Source organism: Carex rostrata, chromosome 7 (genome assembly GCF_964058835.1).
Source record: "Carex rostrata chromosome 7, lpCarRost1.2, whole genome shotgun sequence".
In the NCBI taxonomy this organism is placed as follows: Eukaryota; Viridiplantae; Streptophyta; class Magnoliopsida; order Poales; family Cyperaceae; genus Carex; species Carex rostrata.
Window position 1 is genome coordinate 8,703,286 of NC_135924.1, and position 20,432 is coordinate 8,723,717.

Consider the following 20,432-nt stretch of genomic DNA (forward strand, 5'->3'; position numbering starts at 1 on the left):
ATAGCTATAAGAAGAAATAAGGAAACATTCAGTTTTAATTGTAGCAAATCATGTAACAGTTTGTGTGGTGAGTATATTTTTAAATAAATTTAGACTTTTGCATATAAAATAGATGTATTTAATAAAAAAAAAGACAGATTATGTGATTGGAGGACAAATATTCAATTCGAAAATTCATCTTTCAATCTTAGCCGTTGGCGGATCGGACAACTACTAACATAATATAAGAATGAAGATTTGCAGACCAAAATTTATATTTTTATAATTTTTTTACTATTTTCAAGATAGATAGTTTGATCTGAAAATTATGAACCTTCCAAAAACAGTAATTTCTTTTCTATTTTGAAAAAGAGTAAAATAATTGTAAAAATATAAAGTTCGATATGTAGGTATATAATCATATGAAAAAAAATCATGTAAACAGTTCGAATTAATTATTAAAATATTAAAAACAAAAATATTAATATACATTACGGACCAATTTGCAATGTAGATAGTATAGTACCATAGACTAGCTCATATATTATTATGAATTCTTTTACATTTATTATATTGAGTTTTACCTGGTACAGGTGCAGAATTGTCCTCCTTTCCCGTGTGAAGAGGTCTAAACTTTGAAATCCTCTGAAATCTTAATAAATGTGTCACAGGGTATTTCCAACTCCTGAAATTATTTCCCTAAATTATCTGGGATCATCAAGTTTAAAGCACTATATTTCGATCGGACAGTTTACGGTAGTTAATTGCTGACGAATGGAAATCGGAAAATTTCATAAATATAGCAGGGACCTGTTATCGGTGGATAAACATTAACAGGTGACTTGTCAATCAGGTCATTGTTAGGTGAACTCCGAACGCCCAACCACATGTTGGAGTGCGTATCCTCTAAGATATCTCAACTTTTGCGTGACCGACGTGTCCGGTTCCTATTCGGGGGTGATGTAGGGGATAGTATTATGTGTGCTTTGAGATTCGTGTAGAACGTATTTAAACGGTTGGGATTTTCCATAAAGTCACGCAAAGTTTGAGACATCTCAGAGGATAGAATTCCCACATGTTGTCCCTAGAGCAAAATTACAGCCCAATCTTCTGTGGCAGTTTAAAGTATTTCTTTGTATAGCGGGGTATACTGATATATTAATTAGCTCCAGAGTCCAGACAGGCCGACACTATCACAGTGACAAATGAATTATTCGGGTTTAGTTTGACGAGGTCAAAAATTCATAATTTGAAAATAATAATTTTGTATAATTCAAGAATGATTCATAATTATCCGGACAAGAGATCTCAGTCCTACAAGAGAGCAAAAAAAAATCTAAAAAAAAAATATTATGAGAAAAATTCGGGAAAAATTCACGAATAATTCGTAAAATTAAAAAAAAAATTCATACGGGTTTAATTCGGTCAAAGTTCGGCCAACCGAATAATTCGACGTTCAGTTCGGCATCACGAAAAAAAGAACGAATTATTTGGGTTATGACTAGGGCTGTCAAAAAAGCTCGCGGCTCGCGGCTCGTGCCTCGCTCGTGGCTCGCCTCTAGCTTGCTCGCTAACAGCTAGCTCGGTAGTGGACCGAGCTGTTAACGAGCCAGCTCGGCTCAGGCTCGGGCCAAAATAAACGAGTTGAGCCAGGGGTCAGCTCGGCTTGTTAAGCTACAGTGAATTTAGGGTTTAGTCCCGTATAATTTTAAGTCCAGTCCCATTTTCAAAGGCGCAATTATGCAAAATTGATGTATTTTCGGTTTGGAAAGAAAGGATATGGCTTTAGTTGCTTGAAGATGTGCCTGCTGGACAATTTCTTAAATTTTTTGTATGAGATTTCTTATTTTTTTATTTTTGAATTTGTATAATAGCAGCCCAATAAAGCCCAGCGAGCCAGCTCGTCAGCTCGCGAGCTAGCTCGGGCTGGCTTGTCACAAGCTGAGCCAGGGGTTTTGGCTCGGGTGACCTAGGTCCAGCTCGCTCGGTCCAGGCTCGGGCCAAAATAAACGAGCTGAGCTAAGGCCCAGTTCGGCCCGAGCCAGCTCGTTTACAACCCCAGTTATGACACACTATATCTTCACTGCATGCAATACGGACTACTGCACCAGTACTGCTACATAAATCCAAGCCTTCAGATCAGTTAGTCTTAACTCTTAAGCTGTCATAAATATGTATTAATGTATATATATCCAGCACTAATTAGGCGTTGAATTAGGTTATGCGATTATAATATAATATACAGGCACTGCTATGTGGCACCACTAGCCCCTCTTTGTAACTTCCAACTTTTATGGGGGATTTATTTGATATCTTAAAATATATATCAATTTGGAAAAATAAAATTATAGGTGTATTCTTAGTTGTTTAGATAAGAAGTGTATCAAATTTGAGTCAATTTATAATTTGATTGGTCATCCAACATAACGCCATTAAGATTCCACATTTATAAATAAAATTATTTGATAGAGACTAAACAATTTACGAAATACTGAATATTTTAGAAAAAAAAAATGATCTACACCTTTTATTTTCTGACTTCAATAATATTTTTTAAAAGTGTCAAATGGATGTACGCTACAAAAATATGCTGATTTTACATAAGATGAACTCAAAATTTGAAAATAAATAGAAGTTAATTGATCTCGATACATAGATCTGTCTCTGTTAACGTCACCATTACCATCTCTAAGATTCAAATTAATAGAATTATGATTCAGTTCAGTAACTATGATTTCATCTAATTTGGATAGTTCTTAATCTAACGCTGAACCTGAAAAATTAGCAACAAAGAGGTAATTGGAAATTCTAATAGCGAAGAAATCTTAGATGGAATCAAACAATATATATACTTTAAGATTTAGTTAATAACTTGATCATTAAGCTAATATGAATAATTTATTATAGACCTGTTCAATTCAATAATAATGATAATAATAATAATAGTATAAAAAATGTAGTGCCTAAACGTTTCTCCGTCTAATCGGCTTCTCAAAATAATAATAATAAAAAAAATTCTTCTCCGTTTCTCAGGTTAAGTAGCCAATTTTTTACAAATTTAACCAACTATGAGCTACCTACATAAAATAAACCTTGAAATTCTCATCCAGCATAAAATCAGAGAGAAGAAGACATTAGTTTATATTCTGTAGAACTATTCATTGATTTGTAATTGAGAGTTACAATGCTTTTATAGAATAAATCAGATCTAAACCAGCTATACAAACTATGACTGAACCATGGTTACAATTCACGGTTAATAGAAACCGAAAAAACAGATTTCAGTAAATAACTTTATGTTATGGCCTGGAGCTTTTTGTCTTGAATATTTCCCTCCAGTTCTGAATAAATGGATGTATCCATTTATTATTTAATACAGTACTCTACCAGGGGAACCGGTACCAATTGAATGCGAGCTACTTCACTAATTGAAGAGGGACCATCCCGGCTATTTTAAAAAGGTCGGAATTCTCTGGGGCTTAATTTGCATTAAATCCCAAAGTTGACAAATTATTTATTTTATATATATATGCATTCCTATATAAAATTACATTCTTCACAGCATATTGACTGTTCTTGCTGGGTTTGTAAATTTCGGTCAGAGACCGAGAGAAATGAGGATGGAGGGAACAGAGAAGCCACGGGAGAGAGAAGGAGAAGACAGGGAAGAAAATGAGATCCATGAAGAAGAGGAAGAAGAAATCAATGGCGGTCTGGAGGTGAGAGAGAGGAGGAAAAAAGAGAACGGAGCGGGATTTGTAAATAGAGAAAATAACGGGGGTTCTTTGAAGAAAGAGGAGAAAGTTGAGGAGCAGAGCAGTGTTTATTTTGAGTCAGAGAAAGTTGAAGAGGAGATTAAAGTAGAACAGGAAAGGAATGTCTATTTTGATTCAGAGAAAGGTTAGTTCTTTCATTCTTTGTTACGAAATGAAGTTCATGCTTGTATACCCATGAGAAGTTTTTATTTATTGATGCGAATGTTTTTGATTTGGTGGTGGTGGATATGCACTTGAACCAACCGAATGTTGCCATTTCAGTGTTAACTATTTCACTGCCTTCATTAAGAAGTTTAAACTAAACTTGGCCACACATTTTCTCTTTTATACTACCATTTATATTGTTTTATTGCAACCTTTAGGTTTTGCAAGTAGTGAAAAAAAATGTGAAAATGGTTAAAACGAATTAGATATCTCAATTATATGGTTTGCCGCATTGAAAGAGGAGGTATTCATGTTAAATCTTAGCTTTTAAGGGATATGCATGTATAAATGCCAAGAAGAGAAAGGTGCTATAAAGAGCCCCAAGTTTTACACTCAGGCGGTCAGGCCTTGCAAAAGCATAATATTATCAGAATATGTATTTTAATTTTTAAGTATGGGTTAATTGCTAGTGCACCCATCAAAACTTTCAAAACAATTGCTGATTTCTCAATTAAACATCAAAATAAAAGTATTTACTTTATGTGTTAAGAAAACTATTGCATTTTAGCGTACAGGCCATGCCTGTCTGCATTAGTTGCTGCCTGTTTGTAAGAAATTCTGAATAACAAAACCATGAGCATATTTTGTCCAGAATTTCGAGATTTTAATGAATATAAGTTTTCGTAAAGTAAAACGTTTTTAATAATTTTAGCAGCATAACTTCTCAAAATCTCTAAATTTTTGTAGTATAATTTTGTATAAATCTATTGTTAAGAATTGCTACCAGCTTCCTGACTGACAAATAAATTTTTTGGCATAATTCATGGGAACAATATCTCATCTGACAGTGATGGATATTAGATAGAAAATAGTTTACTTGATACTGTACAAGTCAAATACCAAAAATAACTAATTAATATGATATCTGTAATTCCTATATATAAACATAAAAGATGTTGTCAATCTCTTTACTTTTTACAATGCTGTTATTATCCTTTTCTCAAATTAGATTATGTTTTTACTATCATTCTTAAATTACTTCTTGTTTGAGATAAAACCCACAAATTATCCTGTTTCGTCGAAGGTGTAATCAATAAGTATAGCAAAGTTAAGAAGCACATAAAGCACAATATAACAATTAGATCACGAAATTCTAGCAACTTCTGAAAAGTATCCTAACATGATTTCTTCATATTTTGCGATTTTCATAGTACAAGTAACTATCCCATATGAGGAAATGAATTATTCTTCCTGTAATATTTTACTGAAGGAGAATGGAAATGCCGGCATTGCAATTGGACTTACCAATCAATTGGTCCAAGTTTAAAATCTATCCCAAAACATGAAGAATTTTGTGAAATAGCAGCTCAAGTTGAAACTTCTTCTCCTCTTCAATTCTTTTTTGATTCACCAAACTATAAAGGTTTGTGTTTATGTTATCAAAAAAGAAATTCCTTGAAAAAAATTCTGAAAAAGATCAAATCATGCATCTAACAAGTAGAGGTATGAATGTCACATTATAGCGGGTTATTTGGTATTAGTTCAGAAATCAAGCAATTATGATAAATAATTCTGTAACATCCATTCCATTTTGTATCTTTTGGCATTTTATTTTTGAGTAACTTTGTTTCTGGGACCTTTTCAACAATTAAGAACCTACTTCAATCTCCTAAAAAAAAAACAAAAATTCTATCTGCTAATTTGTACTTTGTAGTTGCAGATTCAAATGTAAACAGTAGTGCCAATGGAACGGCCTCTGCACAAATTCTTGATGCTCCAGAAGAGAAACCGACTCCAAAAGTGATACTATTTGAGAATGGTTCTAGTTCAAATTCAAAATCTTATTCTCCCCCATTAGCAACGAGCGACAAAGCATCAACAAGCAATGCTGCAGTGAGCATCAAAGAGTTTGACCTAGAGAAGGTTCTAGAAGAACAAGAGACACACGACCTGTACTGCCCTAATTGTAATTCATGCATAACTAGAAGGGTGATTCTGAAAAAGAGAAAAAGGATAGCTAAAGATGTTAAAACTGACTCACGTCCTGAGAAACTTCCAAATTTGGGCCAAATCGAAACCACAAATGAAGATCTGGACGGAAGAGAGCAAACAAATATCTTGTTTAAGTGCTTATCTTGCTTCAGTTTCTTCATTCCAACAGGTATGTACAACATAATGATCGTATATTTTAATCTATACTGTCAGTTATCTTTTTGGGTATCCTCCAACTTTACTGTCAGGGATGTCTAGTACTAGTGTTTTGGTTTGGCTCCCCCCAGTAGTTTTATAAAGAGTTTATCATTCTTTGGGCTTTCTGATGTTTAATTTAGATTGTAAAAACACAATATCCCTAATTCGTTGATTAATTCTTCTACTGGCAACAGAATGTGGTTTTGACATATTCCATCTGTTTGGTGGCAAAAAGGAAAGCATTCAAATTCCAACTACTACACAGACTGGAGAGGAGATTCAAAGTACAATTTCTACACAAACTAAAGAGGAGATTCAGTCTATTGCTGCTTTAGAAACTAAAGAGAAGACTCAAATCACAGTTAACAAAATAACTTCAAATCAGACTTCTGAGGCCAATAATTACAATTGGTTTACAGGCCTTTTCCAGCCTGGAGTCAACCAAAAAAAGGTCAATCGGCAAGGTATATTGACAATACACTAAGATGTATATTTTTAGGGAGATAATTTCTGCTCCCCATGCATGTTTTCAAAATATCCAGTATGTGCCTGCCGAAACAAGAAATTTGTTGCATGCCCATATAAATAAACAAAATGTCACACAAACCTATAAATTATTAAAAAATTCCTATATACACTCCCAACCCATTCACTTTTATAAGTTGCTAAAACTACTCTCATGTTATTTATTCAACATTAAGAGGTTGAAAAAGGAGGGGTAATTTGGGTATTCTTAAAAGTCTAGTGGAATAGAGATGCCCTGAGTTAAAGCTTTTGAATTCTTTTGACATGGAAACTTCTTTTGGATCCGATTGCACGTAATATTGTTCTAGTTGCAGTGGTGAATTTGGTGTTTTGATGTATACTGACAATACTCCTTTTCTGGTAGCTCAGATTTCCTTTCTCATTTTCAACTTTTGTATTGTTTTTTAATGTTTGTGCAGATGAAGTTCATGATGATTCACTCAAAGTAGTGAAAGAGAGACAGGAAGAAATTAAAAAATATGATGAAAACCAAAACATAGCTGCCAAGCAAACCACTGCATCAGGTCTTTAGATTTTATTAAAGTTGTTATCTTCACATTTAGCATCCTTTTGTCAAATCAGTATCCAGTAAAAAAGGGCACTTGCATCATTAAAACATGAAATGCTTACAAGTTGTTCAAACATGAATTTAGTTTAGCGGAACCCAACAAATAAAATAAAAAAAAAAAAAAACAGCAGGCTGTAATGCTGAAATTAGCACTGTACCTTAGTCCGGAATTTCCTATAACAGGATGCTTTCTTTCATTTCTTCTCATAAAGTTATCATCATCCAAAATGAAGTCTCGATAAATCTACGATGTTAATGACACTTAACTGGTATACAATTTTGGTAGTGACCACATGATAAAGGTACCTGTAACTGGTATACCCTTGTAAATTGTGTTATATATACAATGTGTGGTGACCACTTTTTTTGTTTCAGTCATTGAAGAACAGAAGACTGATGCAATTTCATGTAGCGAAGTGAGTTCATTAACAAGTGCATCTGAAATAACAGAAATTAAGGAGATTGAAACATCTGTTACGAAAATTAATATAGGTACGTGAGCCTCAGTTATGTGCAATTTTGTTGGTGAACTTGTGCTCCATGATTACCCATTTTGACCAAATTTTTTTGTGCTTCCTTGTTTCAGCTAAGATGCCCGGTTTATCATATATTGCCACCAAACAAGAGGATCCAATTGGAGTTGTAAACACTGTAAATGTGAGAACTGAGATTCAAGAAGTAAAAGGTATGCTATATTTTATGGGTTTCTTAATCATTTTAATGCTGCTTTTCGGTAAATAAACCAAAATAATTTTAGCACAACACAACCAACTGACGTCTTATATAGTTTAACTTTATTTTAGTTTAAAACCAACAGCGGAAGATTTAAATTATGTAGAAATTGATCATGTTGCCTTTAAATTTTCATTTTTTGGTTCTCAAAAGTACAATATTGTAGAAAAGTGATATTTGACTTCCAGACCTATGAACTATTGGGTAAGATTTTTACAACTATATTTGTATAATCATCGACGATGGAACAGGTGAGCAAAAATGTTTGCCTTTGGATCACATGTGCCTTGTGTAAATTGAACTTTCTGGAATCAGTTGGCTATAATTTAACTATTTAAGAGATCAATATGACTACTTGTTGATGTAGCCACGTCCTTTCACATAAAATCCACTATCTTGGATCTATTTATTAATTTTATTTGAACAGTTCTGTGTTCTTAGTGTAGAAGATTATTCATTCTTCTAGTTGACCCTTCAATTCCTTTTGATGCTTTCTTGATAATATAAATAACTAAAAGACAAAAGCTGTACCACCATTGTATATGTAGACGTGCTAATGTTTATGGAAGCATTATCCAATTATTGTACCAAATACTAATATTAAGTGTCAATGGGTCAGGGTGGGGTTGGGTCATCATTATTTTATTGTTTTTATTCTGGTCAGACCCGACCCGACACACAGCTCATGAAATATCTGACCAGACCTGTCAAAATAGGACGATATATTAAATATATTAAAAACTGTAATTTTCTCAAAAATATATTAAAAACTGTTCATTAGACCAAAAACTTTGTTGGGATAGTTAGTCTGTACCCCAGGAATGCAATTTTTTTTGTCTATAAACTTTTTCTTCTTCCTTTAAGAAATTCTCTCTGGTTCTTCTCTAATGGAGGTTACAACTAACCGGATTTGGGGAGATCCAGAGGCAAACTGAACTTGTTAAGTTTAAAAGTTGGACTCATCTTTGCCTGAATTTAAACAGTGAATACATATCGTATTGTATCCAAAGAAAAAAAGAAGAAGAATAAATTCAAATATGTATTTGAGACTAACAAATATAACCCTTCACTAGGAAACAAATATAAAATATCTTGACTAATATCTAATAAATTCACCAATCATTAACAGGCTGCAAAATCAAATATCATTTTTTTTTAAATTTCATAAATAACATTACAAGTTAATGGTCAACTAATTTGGATTTCAATTTTGAACAAAGCATGTGTCACCACATTAAAGGTACCTAAACAAATGATCACAATGTACTCCCATCCCCATGTTCAACAAATCACGAAGCAAACAAATTTCTGATAAAAAATATACAAGGCTATAATAGAAAATGCCTATAGTCGATAATATCTGACAATTTGAAAAGATGTAGAGTGTGTCGGGGCAGGTATTAGGCATATCATAATCTGTTTCTTCATTTAGCAAGTCAAAATAACCGGGTTGGGGGGTGGGGGGGGTTGATCTGTGCCCGCTGCGACCCGGAACGGGTCATAAAATCTAGACCCGTACCTGAGCAACCCAATGAGAAAATGGATCAGGTCGGAAATTGACCTCCCCTATTCTAATATTCATTGACCTTGCCTTGTGAGCTTAGTATTATTCCAGCCAAGCATTAGCTTGACTAATTTTAATATTGATTTGCCTTTAATTCATATATTTATATATATAAGTACCCAGAGACTTGTATGTTGCCGAATTATATATACAGCTATACCACCTCCCCCTTTGATTACACGGATAAAGCTCTTATCTATAAATGCAAATGGCTAAAGTGCCCTTGACTCAACAGGACCTGTTCAAGTCACACCTACTGTACCCAAGGAAACAATTATAGACATGCCGAAATATCGACCGAGGGAATGTTTCTGCCCTGGAATAAATATGAATAATTGGGATATACTAAAACCAATTGTTTATGGCGGCTTAGTTGAAACCATCACAGGCCTTTGTATCATTTCATCAGCAGCTTCGACTGGTGCTTCCACATGTAAGTCTCTTTTTTTGTCACTCCCCATCCTCCACTCCCTCCCCTGTCTAAAACCGCTCCAAATTTATTTAAGGATGGTACATAAATTTTATTGCACAATATGATGCTTCATTCCTTTTTTATTGTAGATTTCTTATTGTAGTAGAACTAGGGTGTTCTTAAGTTTACCAAGTCCCTTGGTGAACTCAAGTCTAAAACCCGTCAAATCAGCTTCAAATGACGAATCCAAACCGTTGAAACCTGCCTACCTTACGAGTGATGCATCTACATGTGAAAATTTTAAATATTTGAATTAATTTAGTATAAAGTCAAGCAGTCAAAAAACGTTCAAAAAAATAAATGCACCAAAATTAATTTATTAAGCTTCTAATTTTGACTGCTTGACTTTATACTAAATTAATTTGAATGTTTAAAATTTTCACATGTAGACGCATCACTCGTAAGATAGGTGAGTCTCAACGGTTCGGATTCGTAATTTGAAGCCGAGTTGACAGGTTTTAGACTTAAGTTCACCAAGGAGCTTGGTGAACTTAAGAACACCCTAGTTCTACTCCTACTTGGATATTTTCGATATGTTTTTTCTAATATATTTTCTTTTTCATGCAGTGAATATTGTTCTTCTAGCCGCTGCAAATATAATCGGCGGTCTAATTCTCATCATTCATGACGTAAGTGATTTTGCAATTTGGTAGCAGACGGGAATCACACAGTTGCCTCCAAAGACATATTATGTGTATTGATACCTTATACCAGATACAATATGATTCTATCAGGTTGGTAGTCCGGTATGCCGTGCAGTTGATACTGCTTATCCGTTGGGCATTTTTGCAACTTTTGGTGGAAAAATTTGCAATATTTTATGTTAACATTGCAAATGGTCAGAAACATTATCTCAACCACAAATTTTTTGAAGACATTTATATCTTTTAGAAATTTCAAAAGTTCAACAGAGAAATGATAACATTAGTCCACTACTCAATTAAAAACATTAGCCCACTGTTCAATTAAAAACATTAGCCCACCATTATCCTTGTCCTCTTCTATTATGAAAACAAATTATGTTCATAGAATCTTATATTCTATGAACAGAAAAATCATTCACTTATCTCACAAGCACCTTGAAAACAGCTTTCAGAATTGAAACATGCACAAGATGAGGCAGACGATCGAAATCATGATGAATTGGGCCGGTACTGGGCCTTATTGGGTCGAAAAGGCCATTTCGGGCTGCACGCAACAGTAGCTGTAGTCTCTTACATATTTTTCGGCCTCTTACCACCTCTTGTCTACGGCTTCACCTTCCGAGAAACAGACGACTCAGAGTACAAACTGATAGCAGTTGCCATAACTTCACTTGTTTGCATTGCTATACTCAGCATTGGAAAGGCGCACGCAAGGCCACGCAGGACGTACTTTACTACAATGCTCTATTATCTCACCATTGGTGTTTCAGCTTCAGGTTTGTCTTATGTGGCTGGTATGTTGCTGAAACAATTGATTGAGAGTTTAGGTTTGTTTGATCAAGGTTCATTACCGGCGCCTTCTCCACCGAATATAATTGATGGTACCAACTTGCGGGTACCATCTTGGGCTTCTTTTTAGAACTTTCTTAATTTTTTTTTTGGGAACAATTATCCTTTTTTGTTATTTTTTTTTAGTAATGTTTTAAGAAGCTTCCATCAGGTTTTGTGTTGGGTCGGATAGATTTGTTTCTTTTTGTTTTAGGAGGAATATATATGGTCCATGAGAACTTATTTGTCGGAAGAGTTTATTTTTCTTTTTTCTTTTTTCTGGAACGTTATTTTTGGTGCACTTTTGGTTTCAGATTATTTAGATGATACATTTTATCTCAAAAGTACACGACCAAGCATTGAGATGGATTTTAATTACCTGAAGTAAATATTTGATACACGAGGAGGTTCAAATGCCTCTATTTTTTGTGTTTTCACTACGCTTTTATTTTTTAAAACTTTAATAATTCTAAATTTAAAACTTAAAAGTCAAAATAAAATCGTTGGACATAATCTACATCATTTTATCTATGTATGTGTAAAAAGTTATGACATTTTAATTTTATTTTGATTGTCATTAAGAGATTGTAAAAAATGTATTAATTTGAATGATTTATAGACGTTGATTTTTGAACTCTTTGATTCACATAAAAATAAAATTGAAATGTGATAATTTTTTATGAGCACATAGAGAAAATAAGATAGATTGCATCTAATAATTTTATTTTGACTTTTAAGTTTTAAATTTTGAGTTATGAAAGTTTTTTAAAAATGATGGCATGATGGAGACAAAAAATAGAGGCATTTGATCCCTCCTCTTAATACATAGCGTTTCAAAAGTACACATGACCAGGCATTGAGATGATAATATTTGATACATACCGTTCTCCCGATTTTAGTTTTCTATTTTTGAGATCCTTTTAATTTGATTTATAGAAGTACTGTCAAAAGTTTTTAAATAATCAATGTGGAAGAATCTCAACCTTTTCAGTATCTCCCTCAAACATAATAAAAGGAGCAGAGAGAATAAATAAATAAATAAAACGATGTGCGTGTAATCCCCGCACAAGATAAAGTAATTTCTGATAAAGAAAACATTCGGCACACACAAAAAATAAATAGGTTGATAGAGAATTATCAGAAAATAGGTTGACACAAAAAAATAAACATTCGGCACACACAAAAAACATTCGGCATTTGACAGAGAATTATCAGAAATTACTTTATCTTGGTCGGCTAAAATACTGTTAGGTTGGAATTTTGTAAATTTGACAGAGAGGGAGTGTGTTTCAAATAAATACAGGGGATCATTTCAAGTAACATTGAAAATTAGATAGTTAAATTTATAGGTATGTTATTAGACATACAGATACTTAACAATCAAATTTTACATAATTTATGTATTGTTTGATGCTATCAAAATTAGTAAATTAAAAAAAATCATCACTTTACGAAAAGAATATAGGAAATATAAAATATTATAGATTGTCGAGTTATTATAAGAAAATATCAAGTGATTTCCTCTGATAAATAATACTATGTGCGGTATGGGTATTTTTTTTTCTTTAGGTACAAACAATTATTATGATTCTCTTTTGAATATTCTAGTTAAGGTGCGGTACCTCTCTAGGCTCGTAGATATACATAATAACCAACCAAATCCAGTTGGATGCATACTTAAAAAATTAGAAGTCAATTAATGCATGCCTGATGTCACTATATAACACTAAGATGAATGATTAGCAAATTTACCAATGCACCAAATGGCATGACTACCTACTATTTAATATAAAAATACTGTACTAATTTAAGTAATGATTTAGTTGAAACGTCATGTGTGTCTATGCTCTAATTTTCTCGCAAACCAAAAGCTATCCAGACTTACTATTGACTTTCTCATCCATAATTCATTACCAAACTTCAGTTATTTTATTCCGTGTGCAATGACTTTGACCTTAAAAAAGAGTTTGACTAGTATAACATAAGTGTTATTTCAACCTATATAACATTAACTCTAAAACCTATCAAATTGACTTCAAACGGTGAATCCAAACCGTTCAAACTGATCTACTTCATTAGTTGTGCGTTTACATGCAAAATTTATAACTTTTTGAATTTATTTAGTATTAAGTTAAGCGGTCAAATGTGTGAGTTTTTAAGTTAATTTTAATACATTAATTTTTCAATATTTTTACCACTTGATTTGATACTAAAATAACTCGAAAATATAAAAAATTTGTATGTAAACACATCACTTATAATGTAAATCGGTTTGAACGGTTTGGATTAGTCGTTCGAAGTCGATTTAATAGATTTTAGAGTTGGTATTATATAGGCTGAAATGACACTGATGTTATAGTAGCCAAACTCCTTAAAAAGATATGAATTGCCAAAGTACTATCTATACCAAACTGTCTTGCAATTTTTCCCATTAACATCTCTTTCAAGTCTTGCATCTTGATCTAGGCCTGTCATTAATTAATTAATTAATTAAGTTCTTATGCATATAACACAATACTATTAACTTTTCCGATGAAGATATTCCTTTATATGCATATAGTTCTGACAGTTCTTATATATAATAAGAGAAGGGATCCACTTACAATATTTGTAAGTTACAATATCTTATAACAATTCGGTTTTGCAATTTTATAAGTCTAAACAGTCAATTTAAACCGTTCAATATGATATCTATATTAAAATGTGCTTGGAGATAAAATTTCACATTTTTTATGAATTTTTTAACTAATTATTAAGTATTTTACAAAACTGTTATATTTAGATAATTCTGGACAACTAAAAAACAACAGTTTTATAAAATACTTAATAAATAGTAAAAAAATTCAAAAAAAATATAAAGTTTTATCTTCAAGCACATTTTAATATAGATTCATGTTGAATGGTTTGAATTGACGGTTTGAACTTTTAAAATTGCAAAACCGAATTGTTGTAAAATGTTGTAACTTACAAATGGTGCAAGTAGATATCATGTTGAAAATAATAATTTTTTTCTTTCTTTATCAATTAGTAATTTACCCTGTTGCCGCAGTGCTGAGTTGTACCAATGAATAGGATTATTCGAGAATTTATATGGAAGTGTGAAATGGAAAGAATATGATCTAGAAATGGTAGAATAAGTAATTAGGCGCATGTGATGAGTAACAAAAGATGAGGCTAGTCTTCTGAAAAGCCAACCTGTCTGACTGTCTCCTTTCCCATGGACCAACTCTGTAGCGAATTCTTATATATAAATTTAATAGAGTGCAGACAGTTAATATAGAAGACTATTTGTATGAATTGCAATAATTACAACAGTTGTTAGCTTCTTTAATTTACAATCAGACTTCTGACTTCTGATTTTGATGATATCCATCTAGTGTATTTACTGTGCAGTCTTTTATGTTTGTATAATTTGTTTTTGTGCAGAAAAAATTGCAATATTGCGTTAAAACAATCTATGTTGGTTTTTACATTTCAGTTGCCATTGTACAATGGTATCGTATTCTCTTAAAATCTTACATAAAATTATAGGTATGTAGTTATATTTTTGAAAATATACGTATGCTTAAAAGTTGCGTTATATTTTGATACTAGATATGTTTCATATCTTAATTAAATACTATGAGCAGGGGCGGATTCAGAATTTTCGTCAAGAGGGCAAAAAAATATCGAATCGGATTTAAACCCATTAACTAATTAGGTACTCGTTAAAAATACAATGTTTTGACTTATATTTTTCAATATTATGATTTATAATTTCTGATCCTTTAACTTATAATTCTAATTATCAATCATAATTCAAAATTTATTTTGATTTTAACACTAAATTTAACCCGAATTACAAATCAAACACCCAGAGGGGGGCAATTTTTTTTTCAGAAATAGACAAAGTCGATCAGTACCGATATATCACTACTAAAACTCAAAATTCAGGGGGAGCAGCCGTCCCCCCTTGTCTGCCCCTGACTATAGGAGAACTGAGAACTATATATCAGTTTCAATGAAACATGCGAGTTTTTCCCATTTTTATCAAAAATAACAATAATAAAATTGTTGCATATATTATATATAGATCAACTAACGTTGAGGAGTTAAGTCGGATTCACTTAAATTCAATATATCTTCTCAGTTGGCGCTAGGGACTTGATAGTTTTGACTTTTGAGCACAAATTTCATACATCAATTTAACTGAAATAATGGGGCTTATAAATTACAATAATATTCGTATTTGGAACTAATTAATTCTACAGGCCGCTAAGAGCTAATGGCGCGCAAGGTGGAGATATAAAAATCCAAAGCATTAAAAAAACTGGGCCCAGATGTCATAGCCACTCCGCCGCCTACAGTAAAGGCGTTCATACTTTAATTTTCTACCATTCATTAGTGAACATTTTTTTTCCTTTACAGAGAAAATTATTTTTTTCAATTTTTTTGTATATTTTGCCTCCCATGTTTCTTGTATATCCTTGTATCGATCGTCTCCTCTAAAAATTAAGTAAAAAATGGGGGAAAGGATTTCATAATCTTATATTTAGTTATTCTTTGTTATTAGGTGGAATGGTCTCAATGGAAAGCTTGGTTTAGTTTAGCAAAAATTATCATAATCATGGACATGTTAAGCCCCACTAGGACGTTGTTCTAAATAATTATTGTTAATTAATTGGATGCAAGGGAATATTCAATAATAATTTAGGATCACAATTGAAACGATAACTATATTTTAGTTATCAATTATATATCTTTCTAACAGAATTTGGTGACAAAACTGATCAGGCACATATTGTTTGAGCATAGTACAACACATATATTTTTCCTGTATTTTTGGAGAATATCATCCAACGACTGATGGGCCAATTGTTGTGTGTAACTACTAACCACTACAAGCGTGGTGACGATTGTATTGTAACAACTCCATTAATTAAACATTCTACCTATAACGTCTCCTTAATTAATATCATAATCCATATGTACTCTATATTCTGATTTGCAAAGGAAAAACAAAAGAAAATCTTGATTCTACTATGCATGTTCTATTGTTACAAAATATATATTACAAATTAAAGAGTTCTAGTGTGGATACATATTTTACTAAAATATATATACTTCCCAATAATGACGACAGTATTATATATAATATATAGCCCACTATGGCCATTTATTTAGGACCTATTTAGCTGCACAGTGGGAATGGGAATAGAAAATTTTTGAACTGAAATTTACTGTTCATGTAAGAAAAAAAGATTTAGTCTGAGTGAATTTTATTTTTCCCACGTGAATAATATTTTGTGGAAAGCAGCCGAACAGGCCCTTAATGAGTTTAATTCCTTCATGTAATTCCTTATAATGCAATGAAAATAATTCATTAATTAATCCCCAACAACAAGATACAGTCACGCACCTTATTCAATCTACAACATGATCTACTGTGGCCCCAGCAACTAAATTTAATACAGCCACATTGCAAAGAATGGGCTTTACCTACATCAGTCATTGAGATTTCATATTGTCTCAGCAACATGAATATTATATATTATATTGTGATCTTCCGGAGATTTTTATTAATACCCTTAAAAAAAAGTTTTTACAAATATGTCCCCAACTTTTTTTTTTTTTTAAATGCCCCAATCGTCCGAGGCAGGGGCGGTCCACTAGGGACCCAACCGCTCATAGGCCGGGTGATCATCTATTTTTTATTTTTTTATTTTAAATATCTTAATATTTTCATTTAAATAATTTTGTGAAGTTTTAGTTTTCTTGTTTATGGTGTATGTCAAAAAATAAGACATTTGATATATTTATGAGTGATGTCGTAACTCTTTATAACTTTGATTTAATTTGTCAGTTAAATATCACAAGTTTAAAGATAACTTTGATTCTTACTGCCCCGGTGGTTAGGGCATTTAAAAAAGAAAAGTCATTGTAAACATTTTTTTTTTTTAGGGTATTAATAAAAATCTCCGGTCATCTTCAAACTCAACTACTATCTTTTCCAAGGACATATACCTCTCATTAATCTGTCAAACTTTACTGTTTTGTAATATAAAAGGAATATAACAACTAACAACCGGTCAATATTTCAGCATATCTTTCCACAATTAATTTTAAAGATTAATCCATATATATACAAATACACTGACCTTTTTTCCTCTAAATTTTTGCTCTCCTTTCCTACATTCTCCCACTTTTCTTGCACTATTCCTCTTTCTTATTCCACTAGCTAAACCAAGAAAACCTTCACAACCAACATGCATCTCTCCTTGGCTATAGGAATAGTATCCATTTGTGCTCTTATTCTCACCTCCACCCTCCTCATCCTTCTCTTCTTGTACTTACGCTGCCATGACCACCACAGAAAGGACCGCACAAGTGCATTAGAGAAGGCCGAGAGTACTAAAGATGAGATATGCCGGTACAAGTGGGCCGAGATTGAGTCGCTCACCAGCAACTTCAGTGTGCCGGTGGTCGGTCAAGGCGGGTTCAGTACGGTGTATCTTTGCACCCTTCCCGGATCATTTGAGCCTATTGCAGTGAAGGTACATAGGTGTGGCGGTGGTGAACGGCTTCTCAGAGCGTTTCGCCAAGAGCTCGAGTTGCTTCGCAAAATAAAGCACCCTCGTATTGTTCGCCTCCATGGCTTTTCAGATGATCACGGTAACATTAAGATTATTTTTTTATAAACATTAATTATGTGCAATTTTTGTTCATACACGGTAATTCAGGAGTTATTTGCATAAATATAAGAATGCTTGGATTGAATTCACATGTGCCATGTGTGCATGTTCTCTTGCTTTAATTTGAATTAAAAGACACCAAATTAAAAATTGAAAATAAGAACTTTTAAGAAGAATTAATCGTAAATACACCACTACCAATCCTCCATTCGAGATTGTTACATAGTTTACGCAACAAATCACTGACAAGTGGGCCCACCGATCCTCAAATGAGGGATTCAAATCTGCTCCTTTTCTCAAGAAAAGGAGCACCCTCCTATTCTTTAATTCGAACCGTTCAAAATCGATCAAACGGCTCCAATTAGATCTAATTCATTTTAATAGATTATACTGATATAAAAGAAAAAACTAATTAGAGCCGTTTGATCGATTTTGAACGGTTCGGATTGAAGAATAGGAGGGTGCTCCTTTTCTCAAGAAAATGAGCAGATTTGAATCCCTCAAATGAGAGCCTTGAAAATATTACAAGGGAACTAACCCCGACAGTAACAAAGGTAATGTTCTCCGTATGAGAGGTCACTAGTTCGAAATCGAATGAAATATCTTTATAAATATTAAATAGTTGGATAAATAGTTGGATGGTGTGGGACCTCTAATAGTTATTAAAATCAGATTCCAAATATACTTGACCAATGGAAGCCTAGCTTTATTTTTAATTCAAAAAATATTTTTAAGATATTATCATAAAAAGTAAAAGTAAGTGTACAACGTTACAAATTTTACTAAAATAAAAATAAAAAATTTCCGGAGCTAAAAATGTAAAAGCTAATAAACTGTTAATTTGACTTGTACTGTCAGAGGAAGAAGGGGCACTGATACTTGAGTACCTGCCCAATGGAAGCTTACACCACAAACTGCACGGCAACCGAGGCGAAAGTGCCAAAGTGCTGACATGGCAGAATCGTATGCGGATCTTGTTCGAACTTACCGATGCAGTGGAACACCTCCACAGCATGGATCCACCTATTGTTCACAATGACATCACCTCAACAAATGTGCTCCTAGACTACCAGCTCAACACCAGGCTCTGCGACTTTGGCTCAGTCAGTGCCGGCTTCTCAGCTGCTGTATGCCGATCAGGTGGCGGATCGGTTGCTGTTGGCTCACCAGGTTATGTTGACCCATATTATCTTCGAACAGGATTGCTCTCGAAAAAGACTGATGTGTACAGCTTTGGAGTTTTGATTTTGGAGGTCATTACTGGTTTGCCAGCAGTTGGATCGGACGGACGAAATTTAACGGCTCAGATTTTGCCTTGTTTAGAGGGGGCGTTGCAGAACTTGATGGATCCAAGATTGAACGGAGAGTATAATATCGACGAGGCAGTGCAAATGGCAGCATTAGCAGTTAGGTGTACCAGGCTGCAGCCCGGTCTCAGACCTTCTATGGTAGAGATTAGAGCAGTGATGCGAGAAAAAGTGCGATCGGCCATCTTGACCGTTGATTGAAATTGGAGGTAAAACTTTGTGCTAACTTCAAATTAAGAGGCCGGCAAAAGTGACCAAATATTTGATTCCATTTTATTGATGCAAGTGATGGCCAGTGATCCACTGTAAAAGTGGTGGATACAAGTCTGCTGTGATTCTTTGGAATCACAGACCCTGTTATTCCAAATCTATCCATTTATTTATTTGGAGATTTGTGTATGAAAAATAAATGATTTTGAGATTCGTGCATTTCAAAAAACAAAAAGAAGGGGTGGATTTTGAATCACAGCAGGTTTATTTCCAAAACTGCTAAAGAGGGCACATGCATCTCACTTTTTATTTAAAAAATGTAAATCGGTTGGTTCTTAATTTGTAAATATGCTCAGGTAATGAGTATCATAGTAATCAAATCATAATAAATTTATTGTTAATGTGGTTTGGTAACTTTCAAATCCAGAACATATTTTTTTTTAACTAGAACGAAATGGACAATTCAACTGCTTGAAGTTTAGTGGAGCAATTGTTTTATGAAGAGGAGCAGATCTCCTCAACAAAACTTAGTGCGTCATTTCAAATTAATCCTACCAAATTGATAATAAAATTTGCTGACGTAGTAGCTTATTAATGTAACAGCTTACCTATCTTATTGTTTACTTAGTAAAATGTTTGTTGATTTTATGTTACAATAGGCTAGAAATTTTCAAATTGGCCCAATTGATTCTCAGTGGGCAGGTAGAACTTAAATTTAATTCTTAGTTACCTACTTCCAAGCAAACCCATCAAAAATATGAAGGAAACCAAATGTGTAATAGGCTCTCTCGGTGCTAACGCACTTGAGATTAAACGGTGACC

The 20,432-nt window shown here is 33.2% G+C and overlaps 2 protein-coding genes across 4 annotated transcripts; both read left to right on the top strand.

Annotated features, from left to right (window-relative positions):
* Window positions 1-3,514: 3,514 nt before the first annotated feature.
* LOC144557289 (membrane protein of ER body-like protein) lies at window positions 3,515-11,718 on the top strand. 3 transcript variants are annotated; one of them, XM_078305849.1, is made up of 10 exons: window positions 3,515-3,879; window positions 5,170-5,322; window positions 5,620-6,060; window positions 6,284-6,553; window positions 7,034-7,138; window positions 7,558-7,674; window positions 7,769-7,867; window positions 9,714-9,911; window positions 10,518-10,579; window positions 11,040-11,718. In XM_078305849.1, the coding sequence occupies exons 1-10, from the start codon at window positions 3,594-3,596 to the stop codon at window positions 11,511-11,513; spliced, it is 2,205 nt and encodes a 734-aa protein (XP_078161975.1). In that variant the 5' UTR covers window positions 3,515-3,593; the 3' UTR covers window positions 11,514-11,718. The 3 variants fall into 3 exon arrangements, with proteins under 3 accessions (XP_078161975.1, XP_078161976.1, XP_078161977.1); XM_078305850.1 differs by lacking the exon at window positions 5,170-5,322 and having other exon boundaries at window positions 5,614-6,060; XM_078305851.1 differs by lacking the exon at window positions 5,170-5,322 and having other exon boundaries at window positions 11,040-11,717.
* Window positions 11,719-17,585: 5,867 nt separating this feature from the next.
* LOC144556948 (salt tolerance receptor-like cytoplasmic kinase 1) lies at window positions 17,586-19,710 on the top strand. The gene is made up of 2 exons (XM_078305460.1): window positions 17,586-18,073; window positions 18,952-19,710. Exons 1-2 carry the CDS (start codon window positions 17,668-17,670, stop codon window positions 19,599-19,601), a joined length of 1,056 nt encoding a protein of 351 aa, XP_078161586.1. The 5' UTR covers window positions 17,586-17,667; the 3' UTR covers window positions 19,602-19,710.
* The last annotated feature ends 722 nt before the right edge of the window (window positions 19,711-20,432 follow it).